Source organism: Rhineura floridana, chromosome 8, assembly GCF_030035675.1.
Source record: "Rhineura floridana isolate rRhiFlo1 chromosome 8, rRhiFlo1.hap2, whole genome shotgun sequence".
Taxonomy (NCBI): domain Eukaryota; kingdom Metazoa; phylum Chordata; class Lepidosauria; order Squamata; family Rhineuridae; genus Rhineura; species Rhineura floridana.
This window is the reverse complement of record NC_084487.1, coordinates 11,095,900-11,112,780: the sequence shown is the minus strand read 5'-3', so window position 1 is coordinate 11,112,780 and position 16,881 is coordinate 11,095,900. Positions and strand designations below refer to the sequence as shown.

The following is a 16,881-nucleotide window of genomic DNA, read 5'->3' as shown; positions in this document are numbered from 1 at the left end:
TTGGAGGTCACTGAGGCATAGGGTCACCATAAGTCGTAGTCTACTTGAAGGCACACAACAACAACAATGCATCAGCAAAATATAGGCAGTGATGATTGGTAGGGGGCTGTGGAGGTGGGCCATGTGGTTGCTAGGTTGCAGGAGGGCTCATTGAGGGGACCCCTCCAACAGTTTTAATGAGGCTAAAAAAAAGCCAAAGTGGTAAGTAAGTTCTCCTGCGCAATCTGGTATAAGGAAAAAGCCGTGGAAACTCAAAGCAAGCAGGATTGATTCTTAAAGAGAATGACTATGCGGATTATCAAAAGTGGTGCAAGGGTGTTTTAAAGGAACAGTGTGGGCTGTGTGTTTTATTCGGAAGGGAGCTGCACAATGCTCAGTAGGGTTTACTCCCAAACAGGGCTGGCTTTACTATTAGGGAGAATGAGGCAGCCTCCTCAGGCTGCTGATTTGGGGTGCTGTATTTGTTGTTGTATGTGCCTTCAAGTCAGTTACGACTTATGGCGACCCTATGAGTTAGTGACCTCCAATAGCATCTGTTTTGAACCACCCTGCTCAGATCTTATAAGTTCAGGTCTGTGGCGTCCTTGATGGAATCAATCCATCTCTTGTTTGGCCTTCCTCTTTTTCTACTCCCTTTTGTTTTGCCATGTAAGGGCAGTAAATCGCTAGTTATTTTAATTTACAACTGTATTTTTTTTTTAGTGTGTTGGGCTATGACCTGGGAGACCAGGCTTCGAATCCCCACATAGCCACAAAGCTCACTGGGTGACCTTTGGCCAGTCACTGCCTCTTCGCCTCAGAGGAAGGCAATGGTAAAACCGACTCTGAATACCGCTTACCATGGAAACCCTCTTCATAGGGTTGCCATAAGTTGGGATTGACTTGAAGGCAGGCCATTTCCATTTCATAGAATAGCAGAGTTGGAAGGGGTCTATAAGGCCATCAAGTCCAACCCCCTGCTCAATGCAGGAATCCAAATCAAAGCGTTCCCGACAGATGGATGTCCAGCTGCCTCTTGAATGCCTCCAGTGTCGGAAAGCCCACTACCTCTCTAGGTAATTGGTTCCATTGTCGTATGGGTCTAACAGTTAGGAAGTTTTTCTTGAAGTTCAGTCGAAATCTGGCTTCCTGCAACTTGAGCCCATTATTCTGTGTCCTGCACTCTGGGATGATCAAGAAGAGATCCCGGCTCTCCTCTGTGTGGCAACCTTTCATGTACTTAAAAAGTGCTATCATATATCCCCTCAGTCTTCTCTTCTCATGGCTAAACATGCCTCACCTCACAGGGCTTTGTTTCCAGTCCCCTGATCATCCTTGTTGCCCTCCTCTTGTTCCAGTTTGTCTGCATCCTTCTTGAAGTGCGGAGACCAGAACTGAATGTGGTACTCAAGATGAGGCCTAACCTGTGCTGAATAGAGGGGAATACTTCACCTGATTTGGAAACTATACTTCTGTTAATGCAGCCTAAAATAGCACTTGCCTTTTTTGCAGCCACATCACCCTGTTGGCTCATATTCAGCTTGTGATCAACGACAATTCCAAGATCCTTCTCACATGTATTGCTGAGCCAAGTATCCCCCATCTTCTAACTGCGCATTTGTTTTTGGTTTTTTAAGGTGCCAGGGAGGGGGAATGATGTTTGTGTCATTTTTCTGCCTCTGCCGTCCCAACTAGCTGTGTACCATGAATGCAGGAGAGCAACGTTTGGTGCTCCGCCTCAGGCAGAAAAAAACACCTTAAGGCCCTGCTCCCTCATAAGCGCGGACGGGGCCGTCGACTTCCGCTGTCCCTGTTCCGCAGTCTCCGTTTCTTCGGCGTTTCAACCGATACGGCTAGGAAAGCCTTAACAGACGGGGTAACGCCGCGCCGCCACTGCGCCGGGCGCAAACGCATGCGCAGCCGTCGCGGGGGGGGGGTAATTGAGGAAAAGAGGATGTCAGCTGGGATCGGCATCCAATCAGCAAGGAGCGGGGGGAGGAGGCGATCATGTTGTCACCTGACCGTGGTCGGGCAGCGCCTGGAGAAGCCGCGGCGAATCTGGCCCCGAGGTAGGGGCTCGTAGTGGCCCACGCTCGTTCGCTCGCGGAGCTGCGGCAGAGGTGGGTGAGGCGTAAGATGGGGCACCGCGCGCGGGCAGAGTGGGGCCTGTGGGCATAGGAGGGGAAACACGGCAGAGAGAGGGAGGGCGCAGGCGCACATCAATTGAAAGGCTCCCCAGTGGCTACACGCCCGACGGGGGTGGGGGGGGAGAGAAGGACGAGGCTTGGCTGCTCATCCGCTTGTGAGGGCTTGGTAATAATGCTGAGATGGGAGGGGCGCCGGCAAGACGGGGGTGCCCCTTTAGAAGCGCCTCACGGGAGTAAGGAGTTCTGCCGGCGGCCTTGTGTAAATGCTTCGGGGCAGAGACCGTCTCCGCTGCGCCTTCGAGGTGGTAACGATGAGTTGCCTGGGCTGTAAGGGTTAGTTCTGCTGGCATGGTCTGGGACGGGTCTAGCGGTCAGACCCATTGGCTGCAGAGAGTCATACGGAGTTGGCATGGCTGTTGGATGTGCAACCCGGCGGGACAAGCCATCGCCGACGACTTGTGTCTGAAGCTAAACGCTTATAAAGAAGAAGCCTCATTACGCTCAGTTAGGCTTGCTTTTACTGTTTATTTTAGAGAGGCAGTGAGGTGTAATGGTTAGAGTGTTGGGCTACGACCTGGGAGACCAGGGTTCGAATCCCCCACACAGCCATGAAGCTCACTAGGTGACCTTGGGCCAGTCACTGCCTCTCAGCTTCAAAGGAAGGCAGTGGTAAAACCACCTCTGAATACCCCTTACCATGAAAACCCTCTTCGTAAGGTCACCATAAGTCGGGATCGGCTTGAAGGCAGTCCATTTCATTTTTTATTCATTAAAAAGATTTGTAAACTGTCTAATAACTGATATTCTCTGGGCCTGAAGGGACCCATTAGGCCTTGGTCCAACCTGAAACCTGCGTAGCACCTAACAGAGCTTCATTTGAATTCCTGCTATCTCCTTCTGCATTCTATCAGACTTCCCTATCTGCCAGTTCCGTCACCACCCCAACACACACTTTGTATACTGTCTTTGTTTACTCTGATGAAAAGTTCTGGATCCTACCCAGTTTTAATATTGTTGTTGTAGATCTATTGTTTTTATTGTATTACTGTATTTTATTAATTGTATTTTAATAATTTTGTAAGTCGCCTAGAGTGGCCATTGGCCAGATAGGCGACGAAGAAATTAAATTTATTATTATTATTATTATATATTTGTCTAACAAAGGTATTGCCCCAATAATGGATTTTGGAATTCTGGGTGACGAACAATACAATTCAAAAAGCCATAATCTTTAAAAAAATATAGGAGCAACTAAACAAAAAACAAATGGTTATAATAAAAAAATGCAATAGAATGAACATGGTTAAAATGTGGCTTGTAGGATGTGTCCCTAAAGCACACTTAATGTTAAATTCTCTAAGAAGAGCTCTCAAGAACGCTTTCCAGGTAAACCTACATAGGATCAAGTGATGGCATTATATCCTTTATGGGTAACATAAGGTAACTTGGACGCAGTGCTCTTCTTAGTAACATTAAAATGAGATGTCAAGTTGTTGAGATAGTGTTGTGAAATAACGTAGATGTATAGTGTACTTCAGGTAGATCTGTTACAGTTTTGTTACACCAATAACGTATTACTTGAATTATTCAGATACCTTAAATATATTTCCCCAAAGTTCTCTAGGGTCATGAAAAATAAGCAAGGTACGGTAAACAATAAGCTGTGCTCTTTCCTCCTCATGCTGTCTTTATTTTCTTGGTAGCATAGCACAAGCATCTAGCTCTACCACAGTAGATAAACAAGCCCAGCTAAATTTCATTTCATTAATATTTTTTTCCTCTTGTTTGAATTCGTGCCTCTCTGGATGCATGTTAGCTACACTTATCCTGTAAAAGATTTAGAAACGAATATTAAGACATGCATTTCAAATCTAATAAAAAAAACCCAGAAAATATAATAGATATGTAAACCTCCTTGAGGCCTGCCTAGACCTGAATTTAGGGAGTTTCTACAGGCAAAAATGGATGGTTTTTTTTGTTTGTGCAGAGGATGGTAAAAGTGGTCTTGGCTGCTGTTTTATCATGGACATACAGTTTTGATTTTAATTGTGTTTGTGATTTCATTATTATTCTTAGTTACTTCGAGCTTCATGAAAAATTATCTAAAGATGTAGTAAATAAACAAAGCGATTTAAAGGCTAGCTCTCCCAACTTGGCACATGCATGGTGTCTTAAGACTATTACAATAAATCTCAAAGCTTAATCAGAAGCACCTGTGCTGTAAGTACGTTCATTGATTTATTAGAACCTCAGCAACTTGTCGCTAGTGAGACCATTTTTCATTCTGACAAGGGCTCCTGCTCTTCTGAAGCCTGAATAAGGGTAGTTGTCCTTGAGCTTTGGAAAGGCTCAAACATTGCCAAGAAATTACTGTTCTTGGAGTCTCTGTGGCTTATCATGACAGGCATGAACTTACCTTTCCTCTGCCTTGGAGCTGAATAGAGTTCGTATTGCTGCAGCCACACTGGGCTTTAGAGGTGACTGGAGTACTATTATCATTATTATTATTAATATCTATTCCTTGCCCGTCACCCAAAGCTCCCAGGGTGGGTTACAACAATTAAAAAGTACAGGATTAAGAACTCTTCATGCTTGGTATATAATATGCTAGACCGCATGCTTTCCCTTTGGATTAAGGGCAGGGTTGGCAGTGAACCACAAATTTGTGGATCCTTGAACTTAGATGTGCTTAGGCTGCAACTGTGTACATTGTGGGAATAATGTGACATAGAAATAAGCCCCACTGAACATAAAGGAACATAATTTTTGTTTAAAGCATGCCAGGATTAGTCTTTTATGACAGTAATTCTCAAAATTCTCTTCATGTACACCGCCCAGAGAGCCTTCGGGCTTAGGGCGGTTTATAAATTAAATTAAATAAAAAATAAATAAAAATAATAAAAGTTTGTGTTGGATTGTAGAAGGTTCAAAGACCCAGGTGTGGATGAAATTCTGAAGCACTTGGACCCTTCCTTCCCCACCAGCTAAAATCTGGGTGGCTTTTGTGCACTCAGCAAAGGGCTATCACTGGATGACTAGAGATGTGAAGGCCGGGGGGAAAGGGACAAATTTTGGGGAGGAAAACCCACAATTTCCCCCTTTTTCCCAGGATTTATCTGGGCCTTCACATCTCTATGATCAACATTAGATTTGTATGAATAATAGATTGGCATTAGATTTGTACAGGTAATGTGTTTCCTGAGAGCCAGTGTGGTGTAGTGGTTAAAGTGTTGGACTACGACCTGGGAGACCAGGGTTCGAATCCCCACATAGCCATGAAGCTCACTGGGTGACCTTGGGCCAGTCACTGCCTCTCAGCCTCGTGAAAACCCTATTCGTAGGGTTGCCATAAGTCGGAAACAACTTGAAGGCAGTACATTTACATTTTAATGTGTTTCCTACTTCACCATCATTCCAATTTGATTTTGGAAGAAGGAAGTGCAGGAAGGGGCTGCTATGTTGTTCAGATGAAAACTCCATGTGGTTTTTGGAGGCGGCCAGTTGGCCTGTGCTATTTCTCTTCTAACGACATCGTTACACATTCAACCAGGCTTCAGGTAGGTGAAAACACGGAGGATGTTTTGAACTTGGTGTGTGTGTGTGGGAAGAGTTCAGAAAGTCCGAGAGAACCTTGCAACTCTAACATGCGCATATTTATTCAAAAGCAAACTTGCTTCCTAGTTAGCATTCTAGAGACTGAACACTCAAAAGTTTGATGAGGTTTAGGGACAGAACTAGCTGTAGGCTAGATAACAGTGGCATACTTACTGTTTTTAAAGTTAATTTTAACTCTGTGTATTGTTATATTGGAATTGATTATTTACAGTAGGAAAGCAAGCAAGACATTTGTAAATGAGAAGCTTAACACCCTCCTAGCTAATATTTAGATAACTAACACCGCAATCCTATGCATGTTTACTTGGAAACAAGCCACATTGAGTTCAGTAGGCTTTACTCCTAAATAAGTATGCTTTGGACTTCAGTCTCAACGTATGGTGCTTTTCTGCTGTTCATTTTAGTGTGGCAATACTAATTTGCTTATTCTTAAACTTACTTGGAAATACATTCCAAAACTGCCAAGGGTTGTTTCCAAAGCAGTGTCAGCAGAGTTCTGCTGGCACAGCAGCACTTTTGTTTCCTCTCCTTCCCCATAAAACCTTATCTGCAGGGTCCTTCAACCCTCTGGAGTGGATTTTGAGGGCACATAGGGGGCTACAGGTGAAAAGTTCCTTTCTGCTAGCTTCAGTCTTTTGCGCTAGTGAACAGGAGTGTTGGATACAAACCCCAAGTGATTGTATTTGGGACCAGGAGGGCAGGTTGCAACCCTGTGTTTCACTGGGTCTATGGGGGAAGTCCTAAACCAGGTCAGGCAGCAGTGGGCTTAATGGAGCTGTGGATCTGTTGTCGCATCCAACCAGGGAAAGCGGGCAATTTTTCTACAGCTCGTAGATTGGTGCAGCAAATGTGCCTGGATTTTGCCCCCTGCCGCAACTTGCAGGTTGCTGGGACAGCATAGGATCCAGCAAATCCCTGGCAGGCCCAAATCTGCCCCCTTCCCATCTCCCCAGAACCTCCCCAGGGCTTTACAGTGGAGACTGTTTCTCCCCTGTCCACGCTCTTGGCACATGGAGCAGGGACCTACACAGCAGTGGAGCCTTCTCGCCAATGGGACCTAGCTTACCTGGGCGGAGGGACACTCTGCCTTATGCAAACCCCTCCAGCTTGGTGCATGGGGGGGAGGGTTGATTGCTGTGCCCAGTGCACACAAATGTGCCATTTCAAATGCTTTGAAGTAAGAGGTTTTGGGATAATGTTTCAAACAGTTTGAATTGAGATTTAGGTTAATGTTAATTTGGGTGCTAATTTTAAAAAACCCTGGAGTCATTTTTGGCTGTTAACGCTCACTAGAAGGGTCACTTTTTCACCAAATACTGTTGGAGCTGCCTAGTGTAAAAGCAGCTTTACAGTTTTGCATCCTTGATGAGGTTATAGTCTTTTGAGTTACTTCACCTTAACATGAGTTGAATGGCTCTCTCTCTCAGGGCCCACTTGTGATAGCTGAAAATTATTGGGACCCACCAGTCATAAAATGGTGATCGGCAGAGGCAGAGTTTGGATCGTCTGACAATTACTGACATCACTTTCTGCTGATATCTGGCCCATCTTTGGAAATTACTAAATTCTTTGCTGCTGCATTAGCTTCCTTAATCTCACTTCCCTGATTTCCTTCAACAAGTCTTCTGTGGCCCTTTCCCCTCAGAGGAAGGACATCGTACTTCCCTCCTGCCCACTGATCATCTCTGTGTCCTATCCACCTTTACTTGGCAAGATGTTGCTGGCGCTGATGTTGTCCAGGCAAAAGAGCTATGTTGTGGCTGGGGCAAGCAAGTGAGGAGGCACCTAGCAGGCAGCAGCACTGAGGACCACCTGAAAATGGCCCAAGATCCACTGTTTGAGAAACACTGATCTAGCCTCGTCTTCTCTCAGACAATGATAACCTATGAGTGAGGTAGGTTAGGTTGAGAGATAGCAACTGGCCCAAACTCCCCTAGTGCGTTCCTTGCCCCAGTGGACTTTTTACTTGGTTCTCCCTGGTCCTAGCCCAACATTTTAATCCCTATACCACAGTAGTTTTCCCTGTAGTTTATCCCTTGGAAAAAAAATTACACTGGACAGGTATCTTAATGCTGTGAAAGAGACCTAGACTGGCCTGAGGACTGATCAGATGATTTACCTCAAGCATGGGGACCCCTGGGGCTCTCAGATTTCTCATTATCCCTGGTCATTGGCCTTGCCAGCTGGTGCTGATGGAAGTTGGAGTCCCAACATCAGAAAAGCCACAGGTTCCCAATTCTTGATTTGCATGCACTAGTACTTTCAATATTCCAAAATCTAGAACATGTATTCAGTCATACAGTGGCTTTTTCCAGTAACAGTAATCTAAATGCTTACTTTATACTGGGAAGGATAACAAGTTTTCAATTTGAAATGGCTTGCTGTATTAACCAAATGCTTATAAATCGAGTATCTTGATATAAAAACATTCGTCATTTTAAAGGAAGGATGTTCAAGTGAGTCAGTAACTCACTTTTCCAGTAAAATGCTGTTTCATGCCATGTCAGCACAACATAATGAATCAGCAGCTCTTAACTGTTGCAGGCACTCATTTAAAGCATATCTCACCATCCATACAAGGAAACGTGGTTGGGGTGGGGTTAGATATACAACTGTCATTTAAAAGCTATTTCTGTTTGTTTATGTGCATGTCTAAGTAGACAGTTCCTATGCCTACAGTTTACACCTGTTAGTATATGCATTGTAAATAAAATAAAATATTCTTAGGTTAGATTGCCAAATACATCTGTATACACTTCTCTTGTTTGAATATTATCGAGCTGTCACTTTGTTCGGTTAGTTAGCAATGCAGTAATCTTGCTTTAGATTGGACAGCAGCATTCCATGATGGCAACTGTTGTGTTTCACATAGACTTGCAACACAAAGAAATATTATTTTCCCTAGCCATTAATTTATAAAATATTATTAAAAATGAATATCCGGTTGTATTCCTTGGCCTCCGCTTTTATGCTTTTGTAGTTAGATTTACTGTGCATGCTATAAATTCTGCTGTTCCAACAGGTAAGAGTTGTGGAGTGTCTTTGTGAAAATCTGTGTATACTTAAATTAGACCGGAATACGAAACTTTATCCAGTGTTTTCTGGAATCCATGTATTTATTTATTTATTAGATTTATATCCCACCCCTCCTCCCAGTAGGAGCCCAGGGCTGCATACAAAAGCACTGAAAACACTTTAAAACATCATAAAAACAGACTGTAAAATATATTAGAACAAAACATCCTTAAAAACATATTAAAACAAAACATCTTTAAGAACATTTTTTTTAAAAAGCTTTAAAATATATTAAAAAGCATTTCCAGCACAGACTTAAAAGGTCTCTACTTAAAAGGCTTGTTGAAAGAGGAAGGTCTTCAGTAGGCACCGAAAAGATAACAGAGATGACACCTGTAGATTTCCTCTTCAAGACTCAGACGCGATTCACCAGAGTCTTGGAAGATTAATGTACTCTGTCCAAAGAATGATATCTACAGATGTGATCCTTGTCTCTTTTTCAATGACCGCTGTACACTGTAGGAGCATCACACCATTGTTTCAGAACCTGTTGCAGGTGGGCAAGGGCAAAGTGCTCTGCTACATGCACAGGTTTACAAGGAGGAAGTATGGAAAATGTCTTAAGGTTGGCAGCATATCTGTTAGGAGCTTTCATCCGTTCAGTATGAGGCAGAACAAATCTTTTTTTCCTCTGGAGTTAATTTCACCCAGGTGCTTGATTTTGTTTTTGCTTTAAAAAGATGACACTAATCAAATAGATCTGCTGCTTAGTGATAACCTGGTTCTTAAAGTTACAACATTACACACCTGTGTTCTTTCCCTTGTTCTGAAATTTAAATCTTGTTGGTTAACTGCGACTGAATACATGATCTCACAGTCCAAGATGTCTGCTAAAAAAATGAGGAAGCTTGTTACTTATTTTTGTTTTGAAAAACTTTCCCCAGCAGTACAGGGAAGTAACAGCGTGTATTACAAATTTATAAAGGTTTCAATATACTAAAGTAACTTTTTACTGTTGTTAATATCCAATTTTTCCTCCAATGACCTCAACATGCTGGCTACCTTTTTTCTTTTATTTTTCATATTTATACTTTTGCTCCCAGTTCAAACCTTAATTGCTAAATGCTATGTTGGGGGTGCCATAATACTTATGAACTCTTCACAGCCTTGTTTAGTTTTAGATGTGTTCACAATCTCTTTTAACTAAGAACAGAGCAGGTTAAAAATACAGATATAATGTAGCAAACCTGGGAACTTGGGGTTCACCGAAGGTAGTAAAATAGACATTTTCTGAAGATGTCTTTGCTGAGGATGAAAAATGGAAATGGACTGCCTTCAAGTCGATCCTGACTTACGGCTACCCTATGAATAGGGTTTTCATGGTAAGTGGTATTCAGAAGGGGTTTACCATTGTCTCCCTCTGAGGCTAGTCCTCTCCAGCTGGCTAGGGCCTGCTCAGCTTGCCACAGCTGCACAAGCCAGCCCCTTCCTTGTCCACAACTGCCAGCTGGGGGCAACTGGGCTCCTTGGGACTACGCAGCTTGCCCACGGCTGCACAGGTGGCAGGGCACGTAACCCCTGAGCCACTCACTGTGGGGGTGATCTTTAGCTGGCCTTTGACACCCAGGAGACACGAGCGGGGATTGGAACTCACAGACTCTGGACTCCCAGCCAGGCTCTCTTGCCCACTGTGCTACCTATATCCTGTATGGAGACTAGATATATCTTTCTCTGTATGGTATATGTGAGAAAACAGCAGCACTTTTGCCTATGGCCCAATATTCATTTGTGCTACCAAGTTTGTGCCCTCATTTAACTCTTACTCTTGATTCCATATTGTCTTATGTCTCTTGAGAGGCGTGATACCTTTTAATTACCTTGTATTTGAAATTTGGTGCGTTTGACATGTGGCATTTCAGTCGTTTCTAAAAGAAGTCCTCCCAAAGTTGGCAATGGCTGATTTTCTAAATTTGCAGTGATCTTCTCCCACCCACCCCTTTGTTTGTATTCTACACCACTTCAAATATCAGAGCACATCCATTTAATAGAGTGCATTCTTTTTGCTTCCTTAATAGACCTGCTTGTTTATTTTTATTTTATTTATTTATTTATTTCATTTTTAAACCGCCCATAGCGAATAGCTCTCTGGGAGGTGAACAAAACAAGATTAAAATACAATATTACAATAAAATTACAATAAAATCAGCAACAAGTTAAACGGAAAAAAAAATTAAATGAAACACATTGAACATTGTTAAAGTTCAGGTGACATTTTACAAACTTGCTCGAGCAATGGGGTTGCACAATTTATCCTGCATAAGCAACATTTATTTAACTAGGGAGGCAGACAAGGCAGAAATGACTCAGCTTGACAAAAAATTCAGGTATGACTTCTTTGATGTGCCCCCCCCCCTTGTAAACTGAGCATATTTTCTGCAGGCAGATGATAGGCAGTTTCTTGCAATTTTTCATAATTAAAAGAGCTGAAATTAAGATTGCCTCCCAATGAGAGGGAATGCCTTGGCTGTGTTTTCTTTTTCTGTGGATTAACAGTGTTCCCCCAAAAGCTTGTTTTCGTTTGCGCTATGTGTCCCAGGTGAAGAGATAGCTTTTGCATTGGACTACTTCCATGCCTTGCCAAAAACCATTGAGTTCTGCACCCAGACCAAAACATTGCTGCCACTAGAACTTTTTTTTTTTTTTTGGCAAGAGTTGACAAACTATACCTGAAATATCTATTTATCTTGAAGTTATTTCAGGAGGAAAAGCATTAAATGTTGTATTTCTCAAGACTATACATGATTGTGTTGGCTGGGGAAAACCTTTCTTTCAAAAATTCACTTGCACTGCAGAGTGCTCTCAGTGCCCACACTTTGGGTAAAAAATCTTGCTCACATTTGCAACATCATATTATGAGCAGAACTAGGCATGGTATGCCAGGATTCAGCTCTTGGTGTACACTTACACAGCACTTATCTGGTGTTACTTGCCCATTCCATTGCAAATTTTCTTTAGCAGCTCAGTGTTTATAATGTGCATGTGTGTGTGTGTAGGTCTGTTCTGTAATGCAGCATAGAATAGTAGGGTTGGAAGGGCCTCTAAGGCCATCGAGTCCAACCCCCTGCTCAATGCTATGTTATGGCCTTCAAGTCGCTTATGACTTAGTTATGGCGACCCTATGAGTCAGTGACCTCCAATATAATCTGTTTTGAACCACCCTGTCCAGATCTTATAAGTTCAGGTCTGTGGCTTCCTTGATGGAATCAATCCATCTCTTGTTTGGCCTTCCTCTTTTTCTACTCCTGTTTTGCCATGTAAGGGCAGCAAATCACTAGTTATTTTAATTTACAACTGTATTTTAGAGTGTTGGACTACGACCTGGGAGACCAGGCTTTGAATCCCCACATAGCCACGAAGCTCACTGGGTGACCTTGGGCCAGTCACTGCCTCTTTTCCTCAGAGGAAGGCAATGGTAAAACCGCCTCTGAATACCGCTTACCATGGAAACCCTCTTCATAGGGTTGCCATAAGTTGGGATTGACTTGAAGGCAGGCCATTTCCATTTCATAGAATAGCAGAGTTGGAAGGGGTCTATAAGGCCATCAAGTCCAACCCCCTGCTCAATGCAGGAATCCAAATCAAAGCATTCCCGACAGATGGCTGTGCAGCTGCCTCTTGAAGGCCTCCAGTGTCGGAGAGCCCACTACCTCTCTAGGTAATTGGTTCCATTGTCCTATGGCTCTAACAGTTAGGAAGTTTTTTAGGAACGCTGCTTCAGTTACTATTACACCATCACATCCTGGTTAAAATTCCTTGAAGAAGGTGGGTATCCTCACAGATGAAGTATAAAGACACATAATGTTACTGGATAGGGCTATGTGAATAGGCTGGATTGGTGTGGTACTATGAAAATGAATACAACTTTGATGGAGGAAAAGCTTAATGTTGTTTGTGTATTCAGATGAATGGAAGAATATCAAAGGTTGCATCTGTTTCAAGAAAGGGAGCAAACCAGCGTATTTTTGTTTTCAGCGTTCCTCATTTCACTATCCTAGGAAACAATTTGTTTAAATTCCATGCTGCTTCCAAATTCAAATATTTTACTTTCCCAATTCAAGGGCCGCCTGGTGAGTTCATGGTTGAGTTGAAATGTGAACAAATTGTGTAACACATAATTGTTGGGAGTGAATTTAACCCTGAAAAAAACTGGACAGCCCCTCTTCAGGCAGTGAAAAGAATATTCCTTCCTCTCTACATAACATCTGATGCATTTGAAAGCTCACTCACTATTTTTTGATACTTTGATTGGTTGAAATAAAAGTTTTACCCAGCTGTGGATCTTGAATCCTTGTAAGCCTTGCAGTGGAACAAAAGAGGGGAGGTAGTCTGTAAACAGCTTGGCTTTTACAAACTTTATCCACCACTATGGATTGTGCTCAGAAACAAGAAGACGGCATAGATCAGCCTTTCCCAACCAGTGTGCCTCCAGATGTTGTTGGACCACAATTCCCATCTTTCCTGACCATTGGCAGTGCTGGCTGAGGCTGATGGGAGTTGTAGTCCAACAACATCTGAAGGCACACTGGTTGCGAAAGGCTGGCGTAGATGCTAAAGCGCTGGTGTCCCATGCCGTTGATGCCCCAGCTCTGTCAAGAGATAAGTTGCTATCTTTTGCCCCACATGAAGCTTATGAACAGTATATATAGAGCATGTTACAGTGATACAGTCCTGAAGTTGGAAAGATATGGAGGAAGGTTACCAGCTCTAAATTGGAGGCAGATGGCTGCATCTCACTTATCAGGTGGAGTTGGTGAAAGATCCTTCTGTCACCACAAACTTGCGCTGAAAAGTCTTACATTCTAATACTTTTTAAACTAACAAATAAATTAACCAGAAGATTGAAAAAAGCTGGTAATTCAAAGCATTTTTGCCACTGAATTTATAAAACCGGTCATATACCAAATTAAGGTTCTGCATGGGATATGGGTAGATGACCTTTAATCTATATCTTCTGTGGTTTGAAACTTCCTTTTTTCAGTTTATGTAGGTGCAGTACCCAACCAAGTTTCCATACACATGTTTAGCCTTATACACAGTTAAAGGTACCTTAGATCATTATGATTTTGTGTTTGGCTTTCTTGCATATTTAACTTTATAGAAAAATACTTAACTTGGTCGCAATATGTAAAACACTGTAGAACCAGCACCATATATGTGTCTATTGATTGCAACAAAAATATATACAAACCATTAAAACAGCAGAATAAAACATTCAGATACACCCACATCTATGCACTTGAAATAGTGATACATCTTCGCCTCAGACCAAGGATGTAATATAATTATTAAAGTGAAGATTTCCATGCATTGTACCTTAGTTTGTGTCCTCTCCCATCCCACTCCCTCCCCCACACCCTTGCTTTGTATTGGCAAATGCATATATTTTCTGTGATTGATGATATAAACATTTAAAAAGTTCATCCAGTTTTGTCTACTTGGGTTTGTAAAGTATGTGCAGGGTATTCTTTCAACACCACAGATGAATCCCAGAGCAGGATGCAGTCTGAAACAAGGATGTCTTTGCAAAGTAGTAAAGAATAAAGATAAAATAATAAAATGAAGTGTATAAGACTAACGCGACAAACTAAAACTGCAACAGTCCCTTCAAAATCAGGATTCAGTCTATTCAAAACCAGGAAAATCAAAACTATTTTAAATTAAAGCTGCTAATATTAGCAGTTCTTAAGCTATAAAAATGACAGCAACAAGGGAGTCAGGCTGTCCTAGTGAGAGCTTTTCAGCTGGAATTTTATGCTATTCATAACTTGTAGAGGCTGTAAAATGCATCTGTCACTAGCTTACAGTTTTGTTTAATGATGACAGTGTCTTCTGCAAAGGGTTTCTTTTGCTGCCGATTTCTTTTACTTTGTGGTATTCTATACTATTAAGCATTTTGCATTTATCTCAGGTGTGAAGAATAGAAGCATGTTTCCCTCTGAGGTCTTCAGCAACATTTGTGATACAGAATGTCTCTAAGTGAAAGGAACAGCGTGGTTTTTGCATATGAGTCTTCAGTACACAGTGCCAATGTTCTGCTTAGTCTTGATGAACAGAGAAAGCAAGACCTTTTTTGTGATGTTACCATCTTAGTAGAAGATCAACGATTTCGGGCCCATCGCTCTGTGCTTGCAGCCTGCAGCAATTACTTCCGTTCAAGAATTGTGGGTCAGTTGGAACTTGATCTTATTGTTTTACCTGAAGAGGTAAGTGCTTCTGATCACACACTTCCTATTTAGGCCATTATATCTGCTAACATGTTAAAAGTGTTATTCCTAGAGTAGTATGGATATTACTCTTAGGGAAAACATACAATTCCTGTTTAGAATTGAGTGTCAAATTATCATAGAAGGATTATTTGAAAGCTTTTACTGAGGAGGTGTGAATTTGTTTCTTATAAACCTCCATATTATTGTATAGTAATAATTTGACTTATTGTTTACTACAAAAATATGAATGAATGAATGCTTTATTGTTCAGAGCCATAGGCTACCACAATTAAACAGATGTAAAAGGAAGATACAAAATACATATTAAAAAACAGATTACAATAAAACACAGCTGGACTACAAAATATCTCAAATCTACTTACAAAAAGGTTAGAAGTAAAAGAAAACCCTATGACATATAAAACAATACATTTCAATAAAACTACTGCAATAACCCACAAGCCCAGAGAAAGACAACAAAAATCTAAGCAGCAACAACATTCAATCCAATAGGGCATCAACCAGCTTGTTATATCCCGCAAATGCCTGAGAAAACAGGTCAGTTTTGACCTGGTGTCAGTTTAATTTCTTCAAACACTATCAAGAGTAGTATATATTTTGTGCCCTGTATGAGATAAAATGGAGGCTGATCTAATCTCCTGCCCCATCTTTCTCTCACTTCCAAACTTCTTCCTCTGCATGTGAAGGTGCAGAGGAAGCAGAGAGTTCCATGTGTGTATTTTCATGCTCACAGTTAATGAGATTATTCAGTCATTTATAAGCTAGATAGCAATAGTGTTTAGCTGCAGATAAGCTGCATCAGTTACTCCTGATCTGAGGGGCGTTTGTGAATGCACGATATTGTGAGAAAAATGTATCAAAGGCTTGTATCAGACATCCAAACACTTATTTTCCATTAGAGATTTTTCCTACTATAGGTATTTATAAATATGGGATTATGCACGATGTCTATGAGATCTGAGCTGATAAAGCTACTAAAACCTCCATGATTCCCAAACAGCCATGTAAACAGTTTAGAATAACCGCAATTATATTAATTCTGAAACTGACCAAAAATCCTTCTACAAGCACTTCCTCTAATTTCTTTCACTTGAATTTTCATTTTTGTCGCTCCTCAATGTAAACTTTCCTCTTTCCATAAAAGGGAAAAAGTTTAGTATACGGAGTTCCTACAACAAATGTAATAGATGGTAAACCATAATTTGCTTGCATCTTGAATAGTCTTCAGTGCATGGCATCCTGGTTTAGTATCCTGTCTCACAGCTACCTTTTCGTAATAAAGACTCTAGGAGCATAAAAACAAATGAGGTTTTTGATTGTTTCCTTGTACACTCTATTATTATTATATTTATATCTCTAGCCACCGTTCTCCACGAGAAGCATGACCCAAGTGAAGCAGTGGAAATGCGTCAGTCAAGCCACCAGTGTCATAGCGCTTAGACTACCCTGCAAATTGTTGCTGTATGTTTCATGGGCTGCGCTATGGCATCCTCCTCCTCCTCCTCTAAATTGCCCTGCCCAGGATTTTCTGTGAAGCATCCTGCATATAGCACAGATACCTTGATAGTAGTACTAGGGAAAACTGTACTATATGGATCAGCAGATATGTGCACTTGTAAAAAAAAATTCATTACACGCCACATGCATTTACTTAAAAATCTTATCAAAACACATTGAATTCATTTAGGCCTTGGGTCTGAAGGTACATAATGCTGAAGTGAAACATACTTCAGAATTCAAGATCTGTTTGTGAAACAAAAACAGATTTCCCTACCGCCCACCAGTATTTCTGATCTAAATGGCTAACTGTTTATGGAGGAAAAATGATGTGTCTGCAT

At 41.7% G+C, this 16,881-nt stretch overlaps 1 protein-coding gene across 2 annotated transcripts in view; it reads left to right on the top strand.

Annotated features, from left to right (window-relative positions):
* Positions 1-1,955: 1,955 nt before the first annotated feature.
* The window catches only part of BACH1 (BTB domain and CNC homolog 1), a 33,438-nt gene continuing 18,512 nt past the window's right edge, over positions 1,956-16,881 (top strand). For both annotated transcript variants that reach the window (XM_061638266.1, XM_061638267.1), the window contains exons 1-2: positions 1,956-2,099; positions 14,725-15,019. In XM_061638266.1, coding sequence (XP_061494250.1) covers positions 14,783-15,019 — 237 coding nt within the window. In that variant the 5' untranslated portion in view covers positions 1,956-2,099; positions 14,725-14,782. The remainder of the gene's footprint in view (positions 2,100-14,724; positions 15,020-16,881) is intronic.